At 53.6% G+C, this 26,701-nt stretch overlaps 1 protein-coding gene across 2 annotated transcripts in view; it reads right to left on the reverse strand.

The window, feature by feature from the left end:
• The window catches only part of SMG6 (SMG6 nonsense mediated mRNA decay factor), a 105,528-nt gene that overhangs the window by 57,554 nt on the left and 21,273 nt on the right, over positions 1-26,701 (reverse strand). For both annotated transcript variants that reach the window (XM_058817578.1, XM_058817577.1), the window contains exons 9-10: positions 24,831-24,892; positions 21,104-21,249 (exon numbers count right to left, since the gene is read on the reverse strand). In XM_058817578.1, coding sequence (XP_058673561.1) covers positions 21,104-21,249; positions 24,831-24,892 — 208 coding nt within the window. The remainder of the gene's footprint in view (positions 1-21,103; positions 21,250-24,830; positions 24,893-26,701) is intronic.

The raw sequence follows: 26,701 nt of genomic DNA on the forward strand, positions 1-26,701 counted from the left end.
GAGCAGGCAGAGAGATCCTGACTGCCCAAATTAGAGCAAACTGTAATTCCCAGATCTGTTTTCCCAGATGCACAGTGGGTGCAGGTGAAGCAGAATGAGTGTCAGGTCCACAGGCAACCCTGCAGGCTGCCACCAAAAGCTCGGTGACAGAGACTTCAAGTGGCATCAATGGCACCCCAACAGCTAAAGCTGCCACAAATCTACTCCACTTCCTCCCTGAAACCCCAAATGGGGCTGTAATCAGATAACCCTCCCAATTGACACCCAGGCACGCTGCACAGCTGGGGCACACCGTGGAGGTGTCAGGCAACTGTGGAAAGAAATCACACACAAAAGAAGGGGCCACAAGGTTACAAGCTCTGAGGTAGCTGGAGCTGTGGCTCCTCTGTGCCACCAGCAGCCACAGCAGTGACACTCCACAGGAAATCATCCAACACCACCAACCACAACACATTCCCCCTCCACCTTCCTCCCCTTGTAAGCCAGCAAGCGTCCCTGTTAATGCCAGCCCTGGATAAACAGCTGCTGTCACGTCAGCTCTCAGCTCTGAGAACACCAGTGCTCAGCAGGCTCACAAATGTCACCTCTCAGCTGTGCCACTGCCTTCAGGGGTGCTGCGTGGGTGCAGAGGCAGGTGGGCAAAGCTGGCACTGCTGCCTCAATAACTGCTTGTTAAACCACAACCTAAGGTCAGGGCTCCTGCACTCAGAGCCAAGACTGACTCAGGGTAAATGCACAGCCCTGTTTGTGCTGCTGTACCAACACACAGAGCCATGCTGCAGCCAGCTGAACTGGCCTAAAAAGCCTCCTTTGGGGAGTTGCCTTAAGCTGGAGCTGTTTCTTGACCACTTGTAGCCCCACATCAACATCAGCAAAGCTCCAGTCTGTGGAACACTGCATGGGGCTAGGAAGGAGCAGGCAGAGCATTTTAAAACAGTCACCAAACACTTTGAAATAACTGACTTGCACTACCCCACTCCTCATAGGCTGAATTTGCCTCAAAGATCTGTATTTCTGCACCAGAAAAATAAATGAGAGCCCTGCAGGCCCCTGTGAAGGTCAGACTGGCAGCAGGTCAAAAGCTGCAGCAGTTCTGAGCACCCTGCCTGACGCTCACCACTTGTCAGCCCCTTTTTCTGGCTGGCCCAGACTCTGCTGAAGTTTCCATAGTAGGTGCCTGTGTCAACCTGAATCCTCCTGGAAATCTTCAGCCAAAACAGCTCAGCCACTTGTGAGAATGAGGCTAGGAAACAAGATAGTGGCTTTCCCTTGTTTGTAAAAAACCACTTACAACCTTTTCCTTCAGCTAATCTAGCAACTGTAAACCCTGGAACAAGGATCTGAGATTTTGCTGCAGAATAACTTTTTTAACAGAGAGTTTTCCTGTCCTACTAGAAATCCGTCCACACTTAGCCAAGCTATAAACATCTGAAAGACAGCAGTTTTTCCAAACTCAATAGGAATTCCTTTCAACAGTTAAAACCTGCTAAGATTTCACCTTCCTGAGCAAGCTCCATCTTCCTACCTCCCTTCACCTGTATTACAGGAATTCCTTCCACAGTTAAAACCTGCTAAAATTTCACCTCCCAGGGCAAGCTCCATCTTCCTACCTCCCTTTCACCTGCGTTACAGGCAGCAGAGCAAGTGCTCTGCTCCCATCCAGCAGGTGGTGACTCGTGTAAAAATGTCCTTGTATGAGTGCCTGAGCTGGAGATTGGAGCCAGGCTCTGAAGCAGAGCGCAAGGGTGAGAGATGGAGAGGGATGGGATGGAAAAAATGGGAGCTGATGAGCATCAGACTGCAAGGACAGAGCAAAAGCAACTGGGAACCAGCAATGGGTGGTTTTTCTGAAGATCAAGAAGAGGAGTCCTCCTGTTTCTTTGCATGTAGGAAAGGGTTTTTTTCCCCAGCTGAGGTCTGGGCTGCACAGAGAGTGCTGTTTCCCTAGCAGGAGGCAGTTTCCTGCAGGGACTGCAGGGAGCTGGGTGGATCAGCAGCTGCAGCGCCCTCTGCAAGCTCCTACCTGGATCCTCCCGGGCTCTGCTCCCACCCAGCCCTCCTGCAGCCATAAATCTACCTGTTCCACGGGGGAGAGGCTGAGAGGCAGGGAGAAAAGGGGACTTTTGTAGTGGGGAGAAAGCAGTGTTTCTCTGAGAACGTTATATTCATGGAAAACATAAACCAACTGTCGTCAAAGTCGTCTGAGCTCAGGAAATGGAGCGGCCAGGAGAAGGCTGCCATGTGGCCGGATGTTATGTATTTCTAATTAGTGCTATACATCTTTCAGCAGAGAGTGTCCTTTTGCTGGGAAACACAACGCGCTGCCCTTGTTATTGTAACTGTCAGAGAGTGCTTAAACAGATAATCTCCAGGAAAAGTGATAAACACATCCCCTCTCCCACTAGGGTGTGCAAAACAGCAGTGCCAAAGCTTTATTAGGGCAGCACGACCAACCACAGGAAATGGGAATGGGAAAAGAGCAAGGGGCAGCCGCCCATGAGGAGAGGGATTTGCTGGAGGAAGCTGCTGGTGGCTGCTCCAGTGCCATGTGCTGAAGGAAATCCTGCGAGAGACAACCGGGGCACAGCCAGCACAGCACACGTGGGCTGCTCACAGGGATGGGGCAGTGTGGGCCCCCAGCTGTTCTGCTCTGAGTGTGCCCCAGTTTGGGTGGAAAGGAGCCACAGGAACCCCCAAGCTTACAAGCAAGCACAGGACATGCTCCTCCATCCACCCATCCCAGCTAACTAAACACAAGGAATGCTGAACCTTCCACAGTTAAAACAATCCCAGCCAACAAATCTCAAAGGAGAGCAGATTCCTTTGATTGAAGCAACCAGAGTGCCTCAGCCAAGGGTCAGGAGGGCTCCAGAGGGACAGCCTCCATGCTGGCCTCTCTGTCCCCACCTGAGCTGTGCCTCCAGGCCGGGAAGCCCAGAGCAGTGCTGGCAGCAGGTGATGCCAGCGCTGGCAGAGCAGCAGGGATGTGCTTTGCTCCCAGGGAACAACAGCTGAAGCCACCTTTCCTGGTGACAGGGTGAAGGACTGCATGGGAAGGCACTCAAAAGAACGAACAGTTCCATGGCCACAGTCCCAGGGATGACATAAGGGGCTGGCCAGGGGACACAGGAGCTGCAGGAGCTTGGTGAGCACAGGGCTGGGGGCGAAGGCACCCGCCTGATGTGTCAGCACATCAACCCTGGAGGCACAGACAACTGATTCACCAGCTGGCTGCTGCCCCGAGGGGAAGAGACCCGAGCTGGGGTCACCTCGGAGCTGACACCACCTGAAGGCAATTCCTCTGCTCCCTCACTCTCAGACAGAGCTTTCCCCGAGGTGAGTCACTCCCTGCTGCCAGACACAGCCCTGGCACGGCTACAGGGCAGCAGGAAATGGGTGAGGAGAGCCCTGCTGCCGGCCCGGGCTGGTGGAGACCGCACACAACCACGGGAATACAAAGCAGCAAAAGTGAGGGGGATGCTCACATCTGTGGGGCATTTCCCCAACACCCCCTGGAAGGGGAGCTGTGAGTCACTGGCACTCCCAGCTCTGGGAACTGGCGAGTCACACATGCACTCATCTGCCCCCTGAGAGAGCCTGGGAACTGCTCAGCCCTGCCTGATACCCTGGGAATGATGGGCAGCTCTCCTGGAAGGATGCTCCCACACTCTGAGCAAACAGGATGGCAGCTCCAGTACTATGGCCGAGCTGAGCATCACCACCTGCAGCACACAGGGCTGGACCCCTCCCCAAGCAACCTCAGGATTTTAGTAATAACCTGCATGCCCCCAAACCACCTCCCTGCACTGATGTCCCCCCGTGGAGAGGCAGGAAGGCCCTGGGAAGGTCTCAGTCACAGCAGCAGCACCAGAGAACTCACTGCACGTGTTCCCAGAGCAGCTGGGGCCGCCCAGGAGCCCGCAGCTCCCTCTGCAAGCCTGACTTGTCCGAGGGAAGGAAGGAGGGAGGCCTAGGAGGTGAGGAATGCCGGGGGCCTGGGGAGGATGGAGCAGCTCTCCCTGTGGAAGCCATTAGATATTCAACACTTCATTTGTTTCCAGCCGTCCTGGACTGCAGCGCTGGGCTCTAGGACGGGAGGCTCTTCTCTGACGTAACCAGGAAGCAGCTGCAAAATTAAGGAATCCCTCATGACATCATAAAAAGGGTCGATGGTTTACAGGGGAAGGTATAAAAATTAATGACATATTCCCACCCGAAGCAGAGAGCCTGCCCAGGAGGCACAGGGGAAGCCATGCTCTGCCCAACACGAAGGGGCTGCCTGCCCCAGACAGCTCTGGGCTGCCAGCTCCCTTTGGCTGATCCAGGAGCTTGTCTCTGGCTCTCATTGTCCCTCAGCCCAGGCAGGGCTGGATCCTTGCACCTGGGGTGCGATAACCAGCTCAGTATATCCTTCCTGACCCTGATGAACAAAGCTGTAGGGAATGGCTTTAGGGACAGCTTTCTTGTGTACTCGGGGCTGGCCAGGAGTCAACGACAAAAAACATCATTGTGAAGTGACTATTAATAATGCTAACTTAATAAGAAGTTATTAATTTAGACAGGGAAAGCAGACACATGCACAGAGTGTCCCCAACACCCCAATTTCTGAAGCTCTGGGAGACAATGGCACAATGGCAAGAGGAGGCAATGGCACAATGTCCCTCCCCAGCACACAACCCGGGCTAGGTCAGAAAGAATGACATTAGCCTTGAGGACAAGCACAAAGCCATTTCCACTTGAAAAGGGAAAAGGATAGTGGTTTAAAATTAACTACAGCCTTTTCCAGGAAATATCAGTGGAAAGAAGCAGCCATTTTTAGAAATGTTATTCTCAGAAATTTCCTGAAAAGACCCATCAGTCAAAACACAGATTGAAGCCATTTCCACTTGCACTGAGCAGCACTTCAGAGCTCTCCCTACACGCTTGGGGTGCTTGACCCAGCCAGCAAGGGCAGGCTCCTGCTCTGCCCCCCTGACCCCAGCAGGGCTGTGGGAGTCAGTCTGGGATGTGGGACAGCCCATACAGAGTCAGACACACTCCCCCTGCCTGGGGAGGCACATCCATCCCAGTTGTCACCAGTCACATTTGCACTGAGACACGCCAGCCCCTGACCATCACAGCTGGAGCAGAGGCACCTCCAGGCTCAGCCATGCTGGCAAACCTGGAGAATTGCCAGAAAAACTCTCATTTCTCAGCACTGCCCTCACTCTGATGCTGGCACTTGTGACAAAGGCACAGCAAAGTGCCAGCAGTGTCACAGCAGATCCCCCAGAGCCACAGGTTCTGCTGCCAGCAACTGACAGCAACGTGAGTTTGACCCGTCTGGCAGCTAAAAGGCTGGCAAATCTAAATGTATGTAACTCCTGGCTGGCTCATAAGGAAGTGTGTCCCTTTCAAGCTGGCATGCCAGCTCATCAGCATATCTATAGCTCCAGACCAGCCTGGCACCAGCTGTCTCTTCCTGTGGAGGGAATATTTGCCATAAAATGCACAAGCAGGATGTTTTCAGATGAAATAGGGAGTGAAAGAAGAAAAATCATGGATGATAGAAATGGAAAAGGGTTTTAGGGGCACTGCAGTGATGCAGAATGGAAAAAGAAAACCCCTGATGGCCTATCCACTGTCTGCACAGATCTGTCAGCTGTTTTTGAAGGTGCCAGAGCTATGAACCTCACCAAAAGAGCCAGTGAGGAGTTGGGGAGCTCAGCTGGGTTACACAGCAGCATGGCAAGAGCTACCAGCATCCCCCCAGGAGCTGTGTGTGTCCAGCCATAACTGTGTCAGATGTTATTTACAACAGGGAGGAGGTGTGAACAGGGCTTCCCAAGAGATTTCCTCCAGCCCTGAGGGAAGTTTACAAACAAGGACAAATAACAGCAGCAAATAACAGGCAGCATTTTTTACCCCCCAAGCTCTTGCTGGGGGTGGGCATGTCCTTGGCAGCAAAATGGGAGCAGACAGCCCGTAACTGGCATCCTTGGGTGTGAACCTGGGTGAACAATTTGAGTCTGCAGTTAAAGCTCATGAGAGCAAGTGCCTGCAGACAGGAGCATTCAGAGAAAGGAGCCTTTGATGGGGCAGGAAGAGCAAAGTGTGGAGCTTCCTTTTCAGCACATTCCCTCCTTTGCTGCTCGTCTTTCTAGGGCTTCCTGAGGGCCCACTGTTTGCAAATCAAAACATGAAGTGAAATCCATGCCCTCCTCCCAGCTCTTGGGAAGCAGGAAATCCCAGGGTCTTCATCAAACACTTGCAAGCCTGAACTGCCTCCTCACCTCCCACTCCAGCCCTGCTTAGTCCCTCCAGCCTCCCTGGCTGATGGCAATGGCACCCCCAGCCCCAGGACACCCCATCAGGAGGGGCACAGCCCAGCCACTCTGCCTGCAGTGATGCTTACTTAACAATTTCCATTATAAGACCTTGGTTTCAGTTCCTAAGAACTTTGCCAAACTTTAACCATTTAGGATGCAATCCTTCATGCCAAAAGCTTTCTTCGAGCTAAATTTATTGGGAAAATTTCCACTACAAAGGTTCAGCCATTTGCCAGAATGAGGTTAGGGAAAATATATTGTTCTCCTCAAGTTAAAAATTCTTTTGACCATTTCAGCAAAATCCCTAGCACCTTCACACTTGGAGCAGGAACCAGAAGTTTGGCAGGGGACAGCAGACGGGTCTGGGTGTGCCTTCTGCCATCTCCATCCTGCTTTGCCAAGGTGGGGGCCTATGGAAATTGGGGTGTTTGCTATCAGACAGCTCTCATGCCACTCTGAAAGCAGCAGCTGCTTCACCTGCTTGGACAGAATAAACCAAGCCAGGTGAGGCAGTGGGGAGGGAAAAGCAGGTGGGAAAGGAGGCTGAAGCAGCACAAGAGAGGCACAGCACAGCAGCCCCTTCTCCAGCCCCTCAGCGCTCTGCTGGCACCATCAGTGGCTGCTCTCCCAGAGGATCCCATCCCCACACATGCAGCATTCCTGGCATGGCAGAGCCTCGTGTGGTGCATCCAGACCCACGTGCCAGCCAAGGATCCCAGATGAGCTCAGCCTGGTTCCACGGGGGAGCTCGCTTTTCTGAAAACTATGGAAACTGAACAGAAACTACACATGCAGAAAAATCTCAGAACACCAGACTTGGAGGCATCTCTGCAGCTTCAAGTCAAGTCCATCGCACTTACTCACCATAAAGCCGTCCTAACGACACGTCACTTTTTCTCCCCTCAAGGTACCATTTTCAGTCAGCACAGAAAATTAACAGGCAGCAGAGACCCTCCTGCAGAGTGTTCTGATGTGCTGAAATGTGCATGTGTTCAATGAGCCTCAGGGCTGCAGGGCCAGGTCATGGTTTGGGGGATTAAGATGGAGAACTTGATTCCATTCCTTGCCTTGGTCCTGAACTTTCAGGGAGATCCAGAAGTCCCCTTAACTCCTCCCAATGCATGTGCTCAGCTATTTTTGTGTCCCTGACTTGTTGGCTGGCTGGTGACACAGAGGGGATGGAATTTGCAGACACTGGGCAACTCTGCTTTGAAGGATTCTCTTTTTAAGAGCACTCCATCTTTTGTATCTCAAGGTGGGCAGACAAGGGACTAGAAAATCTGGTATTTTCCTTAAGCTCAGTTCTCCATCAGTACCATGAAAAAAGGCACCCAAACCCAAGATTTCAGCATGCATTAGTGAGTTTACCATCCAATTATTTACACCTGAATCTTGTAGATTTTCCTATACTCCAAGTGGCACTGAGTACAACAATAACTCTTAATTAGTGGCTTCTCTGAAAAACTCCCATGAGAATGGAAAGAAATTTTATAAGCAAAAGGACAACAGGAAAATTGAGCCTGGGAGCTCTTTATCATCACCTTGTCTATCACAGGAGGCTTTGTGTGCCTTACACCACACCTGAAGTGCCACTGGGTGCAGCCTTTGAGGCTTGCTCTGTTTGAAAAAAACCCCTAAAAATGCTCCTCATGAAGATACAGCCAGATTCACCACCCAGACCTCTGGTGGTGAATGAGGACTGTGGTCTTTTGTGGAAATTTGGAAGAAGTTCAGCTGCGGGCGGTGCCACGCAAAGGGAGGTTCTCAGGTGGAACAACCCCTAAAAATGCTCCTCATGAAGACACAGCCAGATTCACCCTCCAGAGCTCTGATGGTGGATGGGGACTGTGGTCTTCTGTGGAAATTTGGAAGAAGTTCAGCTGCCAGTGGTGCCACACAAAGGGAGGTTCTCAGGTGGAAACAACCCCCAAAAATGCACCTCATGAAGACACAGCCAGATTCACCCTCCAGACCTCTGGTGGTGAATGAGGGCTGTGGTATTCTGTGGAAATTTGGAAGAAGTTCAGTTGTGAGTGGTGCCATGCAAAGGGAGGTTCTCAGGTGGAACAACCCCTAAAAAGCTCCTCATGAAGACACAGTCAGATTCACCCACCAGATCTCTGATGGTGAATGAGGGCTGTGGTATTTTGTGGAAATTTGGAAGAAGTTCAGCTGCGGGCGGTGCCATGCAAAGGGAGGTTCTCAGGTGGAACAACCCCTAAAAAGCTCCTCATGAAGACACAGTCAGATTCACCCACCAGATCTCTGGTGGTGAATGAGGGCTGTGGTATTTTGTGGAAATTTGGAAGAAGTTCAGCTGTGGGCGGTGCCATGCAAAGGGAGGTTCTCAGGTGTCGAGCGAGCGATTCCCTGTGGGAAGGGCCGTGACCACAGGCACAAACCCACAGCACGCAGAGAAACCATTCCAGGAAGTTCAACATCCGAGCCCCCCTGTTAGAAAATATGATCTCAGTGCTCCAACAACTCGCATGGAGCCAGAGCCTCGGCTCCCAGCGCACGTGCGGGCTCACACAGGCGATGGAGCACTCGGCAACTAAAGAGCCTCAGCCCTCCACATTCAAACACATCACACTTTTATGCCAAATGCCTCTTTTCCCCCATGGTTTGAGATAGGATTGGCACAACTGTGATATTCCCTGCAGCTCCCGTTGGCCATACAGATGGAAAGGCTGTGCTGGGGGTTGGTGGGCTGGCCATGGGGTGCCCCAGCACCCCTTTTGTTTGCTGCTGTGTCTCCTGGCAGGAGGACACAAGGGAGCTGCAGGCTCCAGCGCTGTTTCCTGCAGAGATTTGAAAACCTGTTGCAGTTCCAAAGCGAGCTTCGATTTCACTGTGACCAGCAGCTCGGAGACTCATAGTTACTATACAGCCGAATAAAATATTTTTTCATAAATTTAACGCCAGCATGTCTGTGTTTGGAAACTTTGAAAATCCATGTTGTATGGTTTACTGCACTGGAAAAGGTGCCAACAGAGTTTCAAAGGAAGGGAAGTGTATAACTGTTTCCTTTCAAATGTATTTTCCAATGGGATCCATTGAGGGAAAAGGCTGGAACTAACTAAAACATTATTAAAAACTGTTATGAAAAGAGACAGAGAGATGGAAAAAGATAGACAAAAACTCCAATACACAGCCGAAAGGGAGGGAGGGAGACAGGCGGCAAGAAAGGGGATATGGGCAGAAAGACACTTTGGGTGGGGAAAATGGGGCGAGACGGAGAGTTTTAACTGGCAGTCACCCTTCGTGGTTTCATATTGTTGCAGATCAATTGATCAGGATTTCAAGTGCTGCTGGCCCGGTGGCACAAGGCGAACCACAGAGTTGGCTGCGAGCGCAGCCCTCGCGAACTGCTGACCTTCAGTTTTCAAACCAAAAATATTCCTTGGGAAACGGTTACACCAGGTCCCAGCCCCGAGGCTGCCAAGCAAAAAACAAGCACTACGGACCTGAAGGAACGCCCCGAGTAACTTACACCAAAGCAACAAGCAGGGCTAGTAGCCTGAAGTAACTCCCTGGTGTGACTCAAGCGGCAGGAACCGCGCGTGACATGTGTGCAGAGGGGCTTGGCTCTTCCGTCCTCCCGGAGCGGGGAGTTCTCCAATCACCCTCCGTCGGGATGAGCGTTGGCCCTCAAGCCGCTCCCGCTCCCTTGGCCACGCTCAAGCTGCTCCAACCAAGCCTATAAATACCAAAGCCATCGGGTCCATATAGTGCAGTCACAGCCTGATTCCAAACCACCGCTCCGGCTCCAGGCGCAGCCCTGGGTTTGCTGCCCTGCGAGCAAAGGGGGAGCCAAAAGGGGCTGAGAATGCACGTTTTGTCAAAGGCTTCAGTGCCCTGGCCATCAGGAGGCTGCCAGGGTCGGGGCTGGATCTCTGTTGCTCTGCCAGGCTTCAAAGAGCCAGGCCGGGGGTGGGCAGAGCTTGGCGAGCGCCTGCAGAGCTCCAGGCCTGTGGTTCCACGGGGTGTAGTAACCCTGGGCTGTAGCACACATGTCGAGGGATGAGGGGAAAAAAATAAACAGACAGACAAAAGAATGAGGATGCTCTGCCAATTCCAATTGTGCAGCTTTTATTTTAAATGCTTATCAAGCTGAGAAAGAGCAGAGTTCTTGGAAAACAAGGTTTCCTTTCTTCCCATGCCAGTGTCAAACACCCTCAAGGACGGGTACAGCACAGGCGCTCGCTGCCGGCCGCCCTCTCCGCAGCCGCCATCCCGTCCCGTCCCACCCGCCTCGGGAAGGGTTTCCAGCTCACAGCCCTGGTGTTTCTGGTAAAAAGATCTCTCTATGATTTTTTTTTTTTTACTATATATATATATATATATATGCATGTGTATGAATTTTTTTTTATTAATCTCCAATCTGGCTGGGTTCAAATTATGGCCAATTACCCACCAACACTTCTCGCTAATAAAATAAATTTTTACGGGCCCTAATTACTGCTTTCGCTGAACTGCTCTACAGGAAGCAGAGAGGCTGTGGCTCTCCAGACGGCAGCAGCAGCCGACAGGAAAGCTACGGCGAGGAGCCCGTGAGTGAACAGAGGGGATGGAGGGGGAGCGCGGCGCGTGTGCCATGCGCACGGCGCTGGCCCGGCCGTCAGCCCCCGTCAGCCAATGCACCCACCACCTGTGACGCAGGGCTGCTGCTGCTGGGGACAGGAGTGACGGCCGCAGCTCCACGGACGCGAGAAGGAGGGGAAATCGTGTTTGGAAAGGGCTGCATCAATCACACGTGACGGAGAGGCTGAGTCGCCTCCCAGCGCGGCACAGGGGTCCCCCCGCAAGCAGCGCACAGGGGAGGCGGCTTCTCAAGCCCAGCGCCCACCTTTGGTTCTCTCTGTTCCAATCGCAGCTAATTGAAGGAGACACAAATAGCAGGAAGGCAGAAAATCCCTCTGAGAACGCGAAGCATCCAGCCTGCTCCCTGCCACACACACACACACACACACACACACGCTGCTGCCTGCCAGCACAGCGCAGCCCCAAGGGGTTCCCGGGTGTGACAAATGAGCAGAACCCACCGGGTGACTGCAGCCCGCAGCCCGTCCTGCCTGAACCCCGCTGCTCCGGGGGAAGCAGGGAGAGCAGAGCTGCTGTTCTCCGTCAGGGAACACCCTCCGAGGCAGGAAAGCCGTGGCAAAACCACCGGCTGCTGGAGCCCTCCGGAGCGCGGCTGCCACGCAGGTATCCCGGCTCAGCTGGGGAAACGCGGCTCTGCAAGATTAATTAATTTTTTTTCCCCTTTCTTAACCGGGATTACACTAATTTCCAAAGCCTAATGGAGTCCAGCTGTGATGGGGAGGCAACGCTGCAGTAGTACAAAGACCTTTGCACGTTGGTGCAAACTTGCACAATGCTCAGCATACACACACACACACACAAAGCCCTATAAAAAGGATGCACTGCAGCGGGATATTTTTAGTCTTGACAATACAGCCCTAAAAATACGACTTTGCTAATACATCACTACAGAAATATTCCCAGTGTCCATTCAGGAACGGTTTAAAACATTTATTTTTGTTTCCTTGTGCAATGGTCAGAGAGGAGGGAGAAAATAGAAACTCATTGATAAGAGGAAACGAGAGAGACATGAAAAATTGAAAACTACCTAAAAGCTCATGGAGAGGTTTATTTTATTAGTTCTTAATAAATATCTTGCAGATTTCCTCAGGAAATACACCAGATCACATGTAAAATAGTTTGGTACTGATGTCAACTGTGTCAGCATATGAAATCTATTAGGGTGAAGCCACAGCAGGGTGATCAGCGTGCTGAAAAACTGCACGGCACTGAGGCGAGGGGGGGTGGGGGGAATCTCACGGCCCTTCCAAATTCTTCGAGAGGTAAAAAAGTCAGCCAAGACGCAGAGAGAGAGAAAAAAAGATCCCACATCCTGCTTTGCGCTGCCAGCAATGTGAAGTGCCCAGAGATTAATTCTATGTCTGGCCTGGAAATGTGACTTTAAAGCATTGGAGGGAGCGGGGAGGAGGAGGAGGAGAGAGCAACGAGAAGGCCAGGAGGACCGGGACTGGCACCGTGCCACCGACCCCCCTCCCGTCCTTCCCAAGCCGTGTTTCAACGTAGACAGCAGTAAAGCCCAACAGACGGCAGCTCCCGGGGCTGCCAGGGCCTCGCACCAGCTGGGGCGCGTCTCCCGCTCCCCGTGCAGATGGGTTTGGGAGCATCACTTCCTCTGCGCTGCTTTCCGAGCCACCCGCGCCCATGTGGCCGCCTTTGGCCGCTCTCCGCCGCGGCCCCGAGCGCGCCTGGGGCCCCCCGGGCGGGCGGGACGGACGAGCTGCTCGGCTCCCAGCACCAGGCACGAGGGTTGTCAGCCCTTGGCTCCTCGGGCTGAAGGGTTTATGCTGTTCCCAACCCGCCTTTGGCAGCCGGAGCCTCCTTCTCCATCCCCTGTGCCATTAGCCGGGGAGCAGGCGCTGCTTTCGCAAGACGCCCCAGCTCTGCTGCTGGGGCTGGCAGAGAAGCACCACGAGTTCACTGAGCCAGGGTCAGGGGGCCAGATGATCCCAGGAGGGATGGGAGAAGGGGGAATGGAGAAACTCCACAGCCAAACCCATCCCCGTCGGGTATATTCTTCCCATTCCACAGTGATGTGCTCCTGGCTGCTTCTCTGGGGTGGGACTTGAGAGACCCAGGGCAGACAAATCACTTGTGCCCTCTGTGTGTCACCTACCAGCCAGCCCTAAGGCCACCACAGCCACACCAATCAGCATTAAAAATGACCCTTCCATTAGAGATGGGCCATGTTCCTTCAGGGCTGGCACTCAGCTGGGGTTAAACTGTCCTGGTCAATGAAGCTGGAGTGAGCATCACACAGCCAGGGTGACACCTGAAGGTCACACCTTCCTCCTCCTGACTGTCACTTAGCACAGGCAGAGCCAGCTCTGTGCTGCCAAGAACTCAGTGCAGGGCACACACAGCCTAATTTGGGAAAATAAAAGATCCCCACACCTAAACCTGGATTGGGTCAGCTCCTCAGACACTCAAGAGCAGAAACAGCCTCGGCTGTGCTGCCATTCCTGATCTCAACATTAAGGCAAGAAGAGACCCCAACAAGCTCCCCTAGCTCTGGGCACAGCATTCCCAGAGGGAGTGCAGCCCGTGAAAAGAGGAAGGCAGGATGGAGCTGGCAGGGGATGAGGCTGTGGGGCAGCCCCTGGGAAGGAACTGCCCTCACGGAGCTGGCAGGCTGCACCCAAACCTGCACAGGGCACGGGGCGGGCAGCCCCCCCTGCCTACACCTGGAAGGTTATAAAACAGCCCCTCAAGCTCAATCAGGAGTTTTACAACTTCACAAAGCAGCATAATTAGCCTAATTATACAGTGTTCTCTCAGAGAATTAAACAGAAATACAGTAATTGACTTGGTGCTACTTAAAAGCATGAGGAAATCAAAGGTGCAAGGCACATTAAAGAATCAGAAATATCTCTTCAAAAGCAAAAGGACTTCCTGTCACGCTGCAAACATCTAAGGCTTCACCAAAGCTGCTGCACCTGGTGCACCTCACTCTGCCTGGCACCCCTCTTTCTCCACCACCAAACCTGGGAAGATGCAGAGACCTGGGCAGCTGCCTGAGCACCTCCTCTTGTTCCACAGCAGGACAGACAGACACAGTGTGCCACTGCTCCATTTCCTGCCTTTCATTTTACACAGCAACGCTGCTTCTTCATCCAAATAGGGTCTGGACTCTGTGTTTGCAGAGCTGGCCATGCCTTGGAACCACAGCAAAGCCTCTCCAACCTCACCTCACCTGTCACTGATTGTCCTGATTTGCTGCTGGGGCTGCTGAAGCTTGGCTCTAAAGCAGACTCAGGCTTTGTGTTTACAAATCATTTCCCCTCGATTTGTTGCCCTGAAATGAGATCCTGCTATCACCTAATGGAACAGCTTCAAGGGCAGATGTAAGGATGTGCTTGTGTGACAGGCAGACCAGGCAGAACCCCCAGCAAGCTCATCTAACACCACTTGATGTGGACTTTGCTGCACTTGAGCTGGAGGGCAGGAGTGGAGAGTCTGACACACCAGCAAACGCTCAACTTTGCTGGAAACCTTTCCCTTCCCTGCCACAAAGCCGTGCTCAATCTTTTGCCTCCCAAGCCAAGGTCTAGATTTCAGAAACCTGAACTGCCAGTGGAAATTCCCTGCAGCGCGTTGATTATTGCATCTCCTGCTGGCACTTGTGGCAAGGGGAAAAAAAAGTCACATGGCTTTCTGGACACACGTTTCACTGAGGAGTCTTGCATCAGAGGGCAGAAGCCAGCAGCCAGGAAAATAACTCCAATTACGGTAAATAAATCCCCAAATATGTGACAATCTGCCTTTTAAACAGGAAACAGAGGGGAATAAGCAAAGGAAGACTTTGGTCTAAACATTGCTGCCACCAGCCTCAAGAGCCCGAGAGCAAGACTCTGAAGACACGAATTATTTTACCTGAACTTTACTGATGTGTCTCAAGTCCGAGACAGCTTCCTTCCCTGAAGGGAAAGGCGTTGACAGTTCCCAGCAACTGTGCCAACCTCCAACACTCCCAGTGGCTCAGAGGAGAAACCCTGGAGGGTCAGCTGCCATCTCTGGACACGTACGTGTCCCTCAGGAGGCTCAGCACAGGAAGCTGTGTGGCTCCTGAGATGAGCAATGCAGGTAGAACTCCCTGCACCACTTCAGCGCTTCCTCCTACTCACACACCTCAGGGTATGGGTTGTGTCTGGACACAGGGAGTAGCAGATATCACTAAATAACACTAAATTCAGTGTAAAAGCCCTTTGCAAAGGGAGTGGCATCAAAGAGCCAGCTCCCTCAGGAGCCTCAGTGCAAGGCAGGCAGCAAGGGGAAGGATGGACACCAGAATCAGCTAGCCCTCCTCTGAGTTTCCTCTCTGAAATACCACTCAAATGCAAAGCAAATACAAGCAGTAATGTGAAAGGAGGGGAAGGATAAATTAAACATCCAGTTCCTCCAAACTTAAGGCCTTGGGAAGTGTTATGTCTTAACACCACCTCACTAAAGACAGCACTGCCCAGTCCCAGAGGCAAAGTCACACAGCGACTCCAGGTGCAGCTGGAGATCTCAGTGCACACACCTCAGCCCACAACTGCTGTACATCAACCAAAGCCCCAGCATCCAGAGAAAGCCAGACGTCAAACTGCTCAACTCCAGCCTCCCTGCATCAAATGGGCTTTGCACTACAAGCTGAGCCCCCCAGGCAGGTGGAGGGACCTCAGGCTCTGCTCTCACCGGAGCACAGGGCTGCAGATGCTCAGCGTCCCCCTGGCACAGCCCTGCAATGTGACATCTTCATCACCCTCCTGGCTGCTTAGCCCAAAGGTGTCACAGCCCACAGCTGAAGTGTGTATTTACCACACAAAGAGGAGAATTCAGAGAAAAGAACTCAGTTTTGCACCCCAGATAGGGACACATCAAGTTGCTTCTGCTGCTATCTATAGCCGAAGGTTTATTAAGCTTTCTTTTGTGCCTAATTTTAAAACTCCACCAAACCAAGGCAGTTACCCACAGCACTGCTTTATTTTTAAACTCGGGCAAATGCACTGGACTCTCTTGCAGTCGATTACCCCCACCTTTTTGTCAGCTCCAACATGCAAGATGTGGTTAGAGCTTCACAAGAGGAGGTGGAGATGAGGCTGCCACAGGTGATCAGAAGGTGCTTCCTCTGAGCCCTCTGATGCTGCAGTCAGCTCTTTGAGCAGAGCTGGGTCCGAGCGGCACAAACCAGCCCGTGGCAATGGTCAGAGCTGAGGCAGACACCACCAGCCTCTGCATCATCTCTAGGGATATTTTAAGGGTTCGGGCTGCAAGGCTGAGCAGGTGCGGTCAGCAAAGCGAGACCCGCCGTGTCCGGCACAGGGCTGTGAGGAGGGTGGAATGGCAGCAGAGCTGGCTGCTGGTAACCACAGCACAGCCTCACCTCAGAGCTCTGACCTCCCCAGTGATAACAGAAAGTCCTGGACCTGCTTAAGAGCTGCAGGGGATTTGCACTGACCTACAGATCTTTCCTTGCGTGTATCAAGATTTGGGCAAGATCCGCATCTTAAGCTGGTGTCAGTGCTCAAGGAGCAAGCAGGGCCACGTGCCTTAGCAAACCTTGCACAGGCTGCAGTCACAGCTGTGTGGCAGCAGCTCCTCTCTGAGCCAGGCAGAGTCTCTCCAACCCCTGCAGCACTGACCTGCTTGGCCCAGGTCTCAGGACCAGTGTGGCAAAAGCCACAGACAGTGCTCGGAAGCTGCTGCTGTGAAACCTCCGTTTCCGCACGAGCCTTCAGGGTGTCCCAGCTGACGCCACCTTGCACAGAGAACCTGACCCTGTTCCACTCAAGAAGACAGACCCAGGGTGTGCAGAGCAAAGCTCAGCCTGCCCCTGCCACACTGAGCCCTCCTCACAACCCACATGCCAGGGCACAAGAAGCAGTTTTTCCTCCTTGGCAGAGCAGATGCCCCGTGCACAGCTCACCCTGCCCAAACTGTCCCTTTCCACTTCCCCAATCCTCAGCTAAAGCAACACACTTGGCCAGACCCTCCTTGTGCCTCTGTGCCCTGACTCTGCTCGGCCCTGGGGGATGCAACTTCATTCCCTACATGTGCTGAGGATGCACATATGGCAGCCCCCTCCTCTCTCCACTTCCACCTAAGCCCGACCTCCTAACAAACTCCACACTGCACAACTCCACCGGCCCAGAGTGCCAGAAGGCATCCAGGTGCTGCAGCCTGATGCTTCACACCCACAGCCAGGCAAATTTGCTGGGATTTCCGGGAAGTGTCTCTAGGGTGCCCCGTGCTGCTGCACCCCCACCTTGGTGTGTGCTTGTTTGGAATGCAGGGCTGTCAGGGGGGAGTTTGGGGGGAGAGGGGAAGTTATTCTGGTGGTGGCCTATGAATAACATCCAGTGATTTATAGGAAGTATAATCCAATAATACAGTAAAATAAAACAGTGTGTCTGAGATGGGTTTGATTCCAGGAATTATAAAACAAATTATTAAAGAGAGAGAGAAAGAAAAAAGCCTCAGAGAGGCCAGATTGGAGTAAATTGGGCACAGATGGGCTGGGAGGGGGTTCCTCTCTCTCCACTCACCGAGATGCCCCTGCCGCAAGCACGGCTTCAATTAGTCTTTTCAGAAACCAGAGTTTTATTTCCCCAAATTACAGAATTAAAAAAAAATTAAAATTCTTGGAGTGTTTGTGGTCGGGATAAAGGGATCCAAACTTCTCTGTGAGTTGGTTGTGCAGATGGCTACCAAACTGTTAAAATGGGCCACCCCACTATGGTCCCGCCCCAGCCAGAGCCCAGGATGGTCCAAAACACTGGCTGGTCACCTATGTCCCAGCCTGGGAAGCACCAGCAACTGCAAATCTCTGCCATGTCAAGTGGCCACCTCTCTGTGTCTCCTTCCCCTAGGGGGGCACTCCTTGCCCCATGGGTTTGAGGTCTGCAAGAAGCTTTTTCACACCTGAAGTGCTCCTGACAGGAGGCAGCCGGGTCAGTGGGACCCTCACTGGCTGCATGCCTCCCTGGACAAAGCAGGAACACACTGTTTGATGCTGAACAGCAGGGGATGCACTTCATGTGGGAATTCTTTGTCTTCCTCTGTCAGAGAAAACAACAGATCCAATTCATCTCCCAGGATCTTCCCAGTGCTGCCTGGCTGCACAGGCAGCTGAGACCAGCTCCAGCGTGCCTGGTGCTGTCCCTGGGGACAAGCACAGCTCAGCTGCACTGGGTACGGGCCACAGAGCCCTTCCTGTGCTCACCTGAGCCCTGGCACCCACTGCAGGGCTCAGGTAACCACAGCAGTGAGCTGCGTGGGAGGAGGATGTGAAATGCCACGTGCTGCTCACAGCTGGCTGGTTTTGAAACCAGTTTAAACACAGCACAAAAAAAGTCACCCTGTCAGAAGAGCACACGGTGACCTTGCGGTTGGTGTTGGGTGGTTTATGAAAAAGTGGCAGTGGCTGGGAGAAGAGACACAGAGGACATGTCACAAATCCTACAGGGGACACGTGCCAGGACAGGGCACCCCTGAGCGGTCATGACCAACCCACACCACAGCAAAAGAATAGGAGCAAAAAAGCAAAGAGCAGCAGATATGAACTATCATGCATGAGCCCCAATCTCCTGTGCTGTTCATATCCTCACTGAAGGTCTGGGACAGACCAAGCACAATCAAAAAATGGGAGAAACTGAGGTTGAGATAGGGCAGGACTGTGTTTGGTGCAAGCCTGAGGAAGATGGAGGACAGGTGCTAACCACAGCATTTATTTGTAAAGTTCCCTTTTTCTTAATACCTGACTCTTTACTTAAAAGTTCTTATTCAGGGGTTAAGAATTTTATAGAATTCCCCACATTGTGACTGTTATGCCAGTGACACCACACTGTGACCTCCAGCACCATTGGATCTCAGCACCAGGGATTTGTTACACACCAGACATGGAGCAACAAGCACATTTACAAATTTCTCAGGAGTAGCTGGGGCTCCAGAGACCTGGGAATACACAGCAGGGAAGAGAACACCCCCGGACAGCAGGGAAGAGAGGCTCAGACCTCCCTCCCAGCCCCAAACCCACAGATCTCCTCCTGCTACTGCACACACAGTGTCAGCCCCGTGAGATGGGAAGGACTCAGACACGCTCTGCTCCCAGATTTGCAGGAGGATTTCAGTAGGAGGAGATCTCCGGAGGCTGTTTGGTCCAAGTGCAAAGTTACATCCAAGCTCTGCGGAGTGGACACAGCCAAGCTCTGACTGCAGCCGGCTCCCCAGCAACGCTTCCTGGCAGTTTGGGATGCAGGCAGGGTGGGACTGCTGCTCCCACAGGCCCACAGGGGCGGCTCGGCCCCCGGGCTCCCCGCTGCCCCTGCTGCTGCTGCAGCACAGGGAGGTGACTCATGTGCTGGGAAATGGAAAGCCGGCAGCACCTTCCCGACAGCGTTCCTGCCGCGCTCCCCCAGGAGCCTGGGGAGCGAGCCAGCGCCCTCGCTCCACGCAGGGGACTCCGAAACCCTTCCAACATTCCTGCCTTCCTTCCTTCAAAATTCCAGACCCTTTGCTGTTCTGCTTTTCATTTCCATCTGCACCCAGCTCTTCCCAGGATGGCAGCGTTGGCAGCGAGCCCGACCCGTGCTGTGCCAGCACTCGGCGTACGAGCGCTCCGAGACCACCGGGGCGTTTGTGCTGACAGCAGGGTTTGCTTTGCCAACACCACTCTCAGCGATATTTCAGGGTCACCAGAGCAAAGAGCCCTCAGGGAAATCCCCAAAGGGCCCTTGGCATCAGATGGCAGCCGTGGTGCCATCCGACCTGCAGGCATTCCAGGAGCTGCCACCTGCTCCGCACGCAGCCCGCGGGCCCGGGCAGGAACAGGTTTGCCTTCTCCAGAGATCCAAAAGCTGGGAGCAGCTGGCAGCTACCCACACAGGAGGCAGAAAACTCTGAGAATACTTATTTTTCATGAGATAAAAAGCACCCCCTCCGTCACTCACACACATCCACAACTCGGCTGTGGAGGGACGAGCTCAGCCCAGTGGTGTTAGAGCTGGGATTGCTTCCAGCTCTGCCATGGGGGCTTGCCATCCATCCCAGACAAATCCCATCCTCTGCTTCCCACCCGCCCCTGTCTGTGGCACAGACACCACTATTAATTCACCTACCAGGGGTATTATTAATATTATGAATATAATAATTACTGTCACGCAGAGGCATTTGCTTATAATCACAAAGTACTTTGCAGCTCAAAGATAAACACGCCATCACTGGCTGGCATCTGGCAGGCAGGCAGGGCACGGCTGCCTCACCAGTGGGACTGACAGCTCCCCCCAGGAGAGGAGAGTGCCTGCATGCAGCCACAGGAGCCACTTCCCAGCCCTCCAGCTGGTGCTGGTTTGCTCCATCAGCTGACCTTGGCCACTGACCACCAGCCTGAGCAGTGGCCAACTGGCTCACGAGGGAGGGATCTTCCAGCAGCAGCTCTCTGGGGCTCAGCCTGATCACCCACATGCTGGCCTTAGCTGAAATCCATCAGCTGGAGGCCTTCATATTTGGGATCTAAATCCCAAGGCACCAGGATGTGAAATGTTGCTTCCTCCCACCCAGGGAGAGCAGCCCCATCCCTGCTCCCCAACTCACAGCTCAGGCAGAGCTGGGTAGCTGCTGCTGAGTGTGTGTTGGAGGGGACACAGGGAAAAGTACAATCCCTGGAAGCATCATTTTAAACTCAGTAAAGAGGCTCTGGTTTGGTGGCACATTAAACTTGTCAATGGTAGAGACCATCCAGGCTGCTGGGTGGATGGAGGAAGTGAGAGGAGGAGAGTAGTTAACACTAGATCTGTGTTGTTCTCTGAATTACCACGGGGCACAAGCTCCAACCCAGTGTTTCAGAGAGTGGCATCACATCACCACCCACCTGCATGGACACAGGCAGACACAGCTGAGGCCTCTGAGACTGTCCCAGCCCTCCTGGTGCCAGCACAGGCACTGAGCAGGGCCCAGCTCCAACGGTGGGAAGGCAGAGCCACAAAGCAGCATTTTCCTTCTGTGCTGATGACTCAGGCTCCAGGGGGATGTGATGCCTCCTCACTCCTCAGACACCTCAGCCAGCTCCAAAGGCCCAGCCAAGGTCCCTTTGTGTTGACACCCACAGGCATCCAACCACCACTCCCACCTCCCCATCTGGTGTGTCCCCCACCCTTCTCCACGTGGGGAAAGGCTGATCCCCATCCAGCTTCCCCTCCAGCAGCACGTGGTACCTTTGGGCTGCGAGTTGTACACTGCAAACATGTTGATGGCCACGAGCTGCAGCATGCGGGTGCTTCCGATGGGAGGGGGGCTGTGCTGCAGCAGCACCTGGAACTCCCTCAGGACCTCCTCGGCCACGGCAGGGAAAGTCTCCATCCTGCAGACAGAGAGAGAGGCTCTAGAGAGCAGGCTGTGCCCTGAGATGAGTCTAGAGAGCAGGCTGTGCCCTGAGATGAGGGCTGGGAGGTGGGCATGGCACATCTCCTGGGGAAGGGGGAATCCCTGGGGTGCTGTCTCCCAGCCAGGAGCTCTGGGGAATGAAGGTGCAGGCTGCTTCCTTCGAGAGGGCAGTGAGGGATTGCTCTGTGATCGACAGGCAGCATTCTTTTGGCAGGAAAACACGGCCTTTATGAGTCATTTCTGACCAACCATTTTTTTCTACTGACTTCTACCAATCTGGGAGAGGTGCCAAGGGGCCAGCAGCTCACTTGGACCAGGAGCAGCCCATGGGACTCCCAAGGCTGCAGCAAAATGCACACACTGGTGCCACATTGCGGATGTGGCAATTCCAGTGCGTTGAACGCCGGCCAGAGCGTGCTTCCTCCAGAACTCCTCGCTGCAACATGGCACCGAGCCCTGTCTCCCCCAGGCTACACACTCTCCAGCACTGTGATTGAGCCCCTAAACTTCATCACTTCGAGCCCCACAGGACAGGGACTCTCTGCCTGGTGGAGCTGCTGACAGTGTCAAAGCTGGAGTGGGTCCCCGCAGCCGCTGTCGCGCGTCAGGACACGGCAGCCCGCGGCTGCGGGGCCACGCCTGGGGATGGGGTGAGCTTTCAACACCCCTCACAAGCGCCCACGGAAATCTGACACCTTTATCCTGCTCCTCATCGCTGAGGGAATCAGCTGAGGTCACTTATCAAAGCTGTTGGATCCTCAGCAAGCTCCCAGAAATTATTGCAAAGAGCGCAGTCAAACCCCAAAGATGACTGAGGTGTGGCTGCCCACAACAGTCCTCACCTGGTATCCCATGAAGACAATTTTATAACCAAGGAGCTGCCCAAAACCTTGGGAACTACTGAGGGGGGAGGTCCTCCAGTCCCACTGGCTCTTCTGCAGAGTTTGCTGAATTGATTGTTGTTCCTACACTAGAAAAACCACAGCCAGACCCAGCAGACTGAAATTCTTCCAGAAAGTGCCCACAGCAGTTATGAGTTGCATTATCAAGTGCCCACATGGCAGTGAGGGAGCCAAAACCCACAGAGGGTGAGGCATCTGGAGCTGGGGCAGGCGACCTCAGGGGCCTCCATAGCAATTTCCTCTATCTTCCCCCCAGGAGATTCAGATCTTGTGATATCACCACGGGCCAGATTAATGAGCCACTTCTGGTAACCCACACGGGCAATTTTGCTGGGCTTCCCCAACAGACTTCAGGACAGTGACAGTTTTATTTTTCAAGACAGAAATGGCTTTCTTCTTAGTCACATTTCATGGGTGCTTTTCATCACCTGGGTCTGCCTACCAGCAGGGTACCCTCTCCCTGGGCATTGTTTGCTGGAGCAATATAAAGTCTCTGTTACCTTCCCAAAAACATGGGCTGGAACAGTCTCCTTGTACTTTGTAGCTGTGCAGAATGGAGCAGGTCTGTCAGTACAAATGCACTGCTTTCCCTGCAAAAGGCAACTTCCCTGTATTTGGGGCACAGCCAGAGAATTAGAGCAAACTGATTGCTTCTAAAGACTTCCTAATTTTGAGAAATCTCAGACCACATCCAGTGTATTCAGCAACATCCTCCTAGGGCAGACAGCACTCTGGGGATGGAGGAGCTCTTTGCAGGATGGGTTGTTGCTGAGGAGATGAAGATTATTGCCAAGGAATAACAACAAGAAGGAGTGAGGGCTTCCTTAGCTCCACCACCTGTGCTTTGATACCACAGCACATCTGGAACAGCATGCAGTAACCCCACTGAGCTCAGAACCAGCAGGTCAGGAGCCGAGCGGAAGCTTTTAATAAATTGCTTACCTGTGGTTTTAGGAGCAAGAGTCCAATTAGGACAACATCATCTTTTCCATATTTTTTTCCAGATAAATCATCAGAGATCCTGCCCAAAAAGAACTTGGCTATTCCTCACCTTTTACCTATTTTAAGCACGGAAGCTGTTTAGCAGGGCTGGACGATTTTCTCTTCCTGTGTCATGGTATTACTTTCTAGTTCCCTTCTAAGTACTTCAGGGCATATTGTACCATTCAACATACTTGGGTTTTCTAAATGACTGTCCTGGGAAGCAACTGCCTGAAACGCTGCATCTTAATTTCACAAAAGCCTCAGGAGCCAAACGTGCAACTGATCTCTGCTACATCCCCATTAATCCCCTGCTGGCATCCGTTCAAGCGGAGCTCGACCGCGAGCGCGGCCCCACAGCGCCGGGGACCAGCAGCTCCCCGGATGCTCTGCCCTCCAGCACACACCCTGCACTTCCCAAACCCTCCCTGGGCTCTGGCGGCTCTCCTCCTCTTTCCCTGCAGGCAGGACACCCAGCTGTGCCTCCTCGCTGCAGGCCAGCCTGGTGGCCCGTGAGGGGATAATCAGTGAATCAGGGAGAGGTCAGCAGTGACCCTCAGACTCTTGGATCTCTGGCAAAGCACCAGCCCCTGCTTCCCTGCTTTTTGTGAAGGTGCTCCCCTCTAAGTGGTCACCCCTGTAAGCATTGAAGACAGCTGAGGTGCTGCTGTGTGGCAGGATCTGAGCTGTTCCCAGCAGGGACAGGCTGTCACTTTGCACCCACACAGCCTGGAAAAGGTTGCACCCTCTGAGCCCTGTGACCTGCAGCCAGCAGTTCCACAGGAGAATGAAGGAGCCAAGAGAGCTCTGGAGACTCTGCTTGCTTCCGAGCTCCTGGCAGGCTCAAGCAGAGACCACCACTGCCAGAGACCCACATGGGGTCTCTCCTCAGCAGCTGCTCCCACACAGTGAGGGCCAGGCTGGACCTGGAGCAGAGGCAGCTCCAAGGGAAGCCCATCAGCTGCGAGGCTGAGCTCTGCCCTCGGGGCCATAAGGGTGTCCCCTGGGCTGGGAGCTCAGCCCAGGCTGGGATCAGGCTTGCTTTGCTTCAAGGGGAGCTGTTCAATTCCTTGAAACCCATTTCTGACAGCCACTGCCAAGGGCTCTTTGTACAAAGCAGTTCCCACAGCCAGGGCAGCTCTCAGCTATGGGGCTTTACAGAAATGGCAGCGAGGAGATGAAGGGCAAGGCTTGTTTTGCCATGCTCTGGATGGCAGCTTTCAGCCAGCACATGGATCTGCCTCCATGGCTTTGTGATCCTCACAGGCAACAGCCACTGAGACCCCCAGAAGCCACCTTTGCACTGGGTGAGGGTAATGGAAGAGAGGGCGTTAAACCCAGAAATTCAAGTGGAGGGGGCACAGTTAGGTGATGGGAGAGAGAGAAAACAGCCTCTAATCCCTCCTGTGTGTGTGTGAACCATCTGAGCTCAGCCTTTTGCCAGAGGGTCCTGGGGCATGGGCAGGAATGGGCTTTGGGGTGGGGCAAAGGAAAAGCCCAAGCTCCAGCCAGTGTGGGTTGGAGGGCGGGTAAGGAGAATAAGAACCAGGAGGCCAGGCCTGCAAGAATTCACACCCTGTGCCCTCAGCTCCAAACACAGCTTAGTTGCTAACAATATTAAATTCCAAAAAGACTTGTAATGTAGGAAAATAAAATAAACATCCTGCACACTTACCCAATCCTGGTAAACAGCTTCCCATGGGCATGGAGAAAACTGAGGATGAACCTTTTGTTCAGCTGCATGGGAAAAAAAAAAAAAGGAAAAAAAAAGAGAGAGAGGAGAAAACAATTAAACTCTCTCCTATTTCCTGTGAATTAAGAATGTCCCCAGTGACAGAAGAACCTGGCCTGGATGCTGGGGGTGGCACTGGAGATGGGAACCAAATGGACATGCCCAAACTCTTACAAACATCATGCACAGAGGCAGAGGCAAGTGCCAAACAGCTGGAGCTGGAAGCGGAGCCGGGAGAGGCGGTGGAGACACAGCACCCTCTGCCGGGTCCTGTGATCCTGCACAGGGCTGCTGCACCCCGGGAGCCCCAACCCCACATCCTGGGCACCCCAAACCTGCACCCCAGCAAGCCACAGCTGATACCTGCACCCCTTTGATAGACAAAGCTCTCCTCCCCGCTGTCTCATCAATTCAAAACTTAGCGCAGCCTAAGTGGTTCTGGAAAAGGAGTCTCCAAAGGCAGCGTTCCCACTGATGGAAAAACACAGCCCCACAAGCACCAGCAGCAGACTGCTCCGTGCTCCTGGCTGTGTCAGAGGCAGAGCAGCAGCTGGACAATGCAGAGAGGGAGCAGGATGTCCTCCCAGCACTTTTCTGCAGAGCAGCCAGCACGGAGAGCTCAGCAGCAGCTTTCACACTCGTTTGTGCCCTGCCAGGAGCAGCTCCCAGAAGCCAGGGAGGATTGGGGTGATGCTGCACCCCCTCATTTATCTGGTGCTAGAGACAGTGTTCAGATGGGCCAGCAGAGCTCTGAGACCCTGCCTTTCCAACATCTACTGAACTGCCCAGAGAAGCTGTGGATGCCCCACTCCTGGAAGTGTTCAAGGCCAGGCTGGACAGGGCTCTGAGCCATCTGCTCTAGTGCAAGCTGTCCCTGCCCATGGCAGGGGGGGTGAAACTAGATGGGCTTTAAGGTCCCTTCCTTCCCAAACCATTCCATGATTCTGTGGATATGAAGCTGGATCAGCACACAGCGTGAAGGCAGCTTCCTGCCCTGCTTTGCTCCCCTGACTCCAAACCTGACTTGAATAATTACTGACTCTGCTGCAGGCCAGCTCTGCTCGCTCAGCACAGCTCTGGGCTTTCCCAGTCCTTATCTGCACAGCTCTGAGGATGGCTGTGGGTGGGTGAGCACTCCCTCAGCCTGGCCCTGGGGGTGGCTGTGTCACAGCAGAGTGGACTGGCCTCACTTTTACCTTCCCCAGAGCAGGAGGTTTTCCTCTCTCGCTGTGCCTGCACAGCCTCAGCCTGCTGAGAAAAGCCAGGCCCCCAGTGCTGCGAGGGAGACGCTGACCAGGAGCAACCCAGAGCACCACCACGCTGCTCCAACCCACCCAGGGCTTTTACAGCTCCAACTCCCCCACTTCCACCCACAGGGGGAGGATAAGATCACCTGGCAGGGCTGTGGCAGTGCCCAGCCAAGAGCTGGGCACACGCCAGAGGACGCTGGGCAGGCACTGACCAGAGCCTCCCGAGCTCTCTGCCAGGCTTGGCTGCAGGGGACGGTTGTCACTGGCATCCCAGCTCTGGTGCCACCTCCCAGCCCCATTTGCTGAGCCCCTGGGCTCAAGGCATGACTGATGCCAGCTGCTGTGCACCTCCAGTGAGGTGTAATTAACCCGGCTGCGTTCCCCCAGGATCCATGCAGGAGAATGATGCCCTGCTGCAGAGCTGCTCCTGGGCCATGTGCGAGTTTAGACATAAAACCTGTCTCATAAAACAAGCCAGACCAATTAAACTGGCCCCTGCAGCAAGGGGTTCTTGCTTACTCACTATTTTACTGCTGCCCTAAAGAGCCCTTTCCACTAGAGCTC

This window comes from Ammospiza caudacuta, chromosome 20, assembly GCF_027887145.1.
Source record: "Ammospiza caudacuta isolate bAmmCau1 chromosome 20, bAmmCau1.pri, whole genome shotgun sequence".
Taxonomy (NCBI): Eukaryota; Metazoa; Chordata; class Aves; order Passeriformes; family Passerellidae; genus Ammospiza; species Ammospiza caudacuta.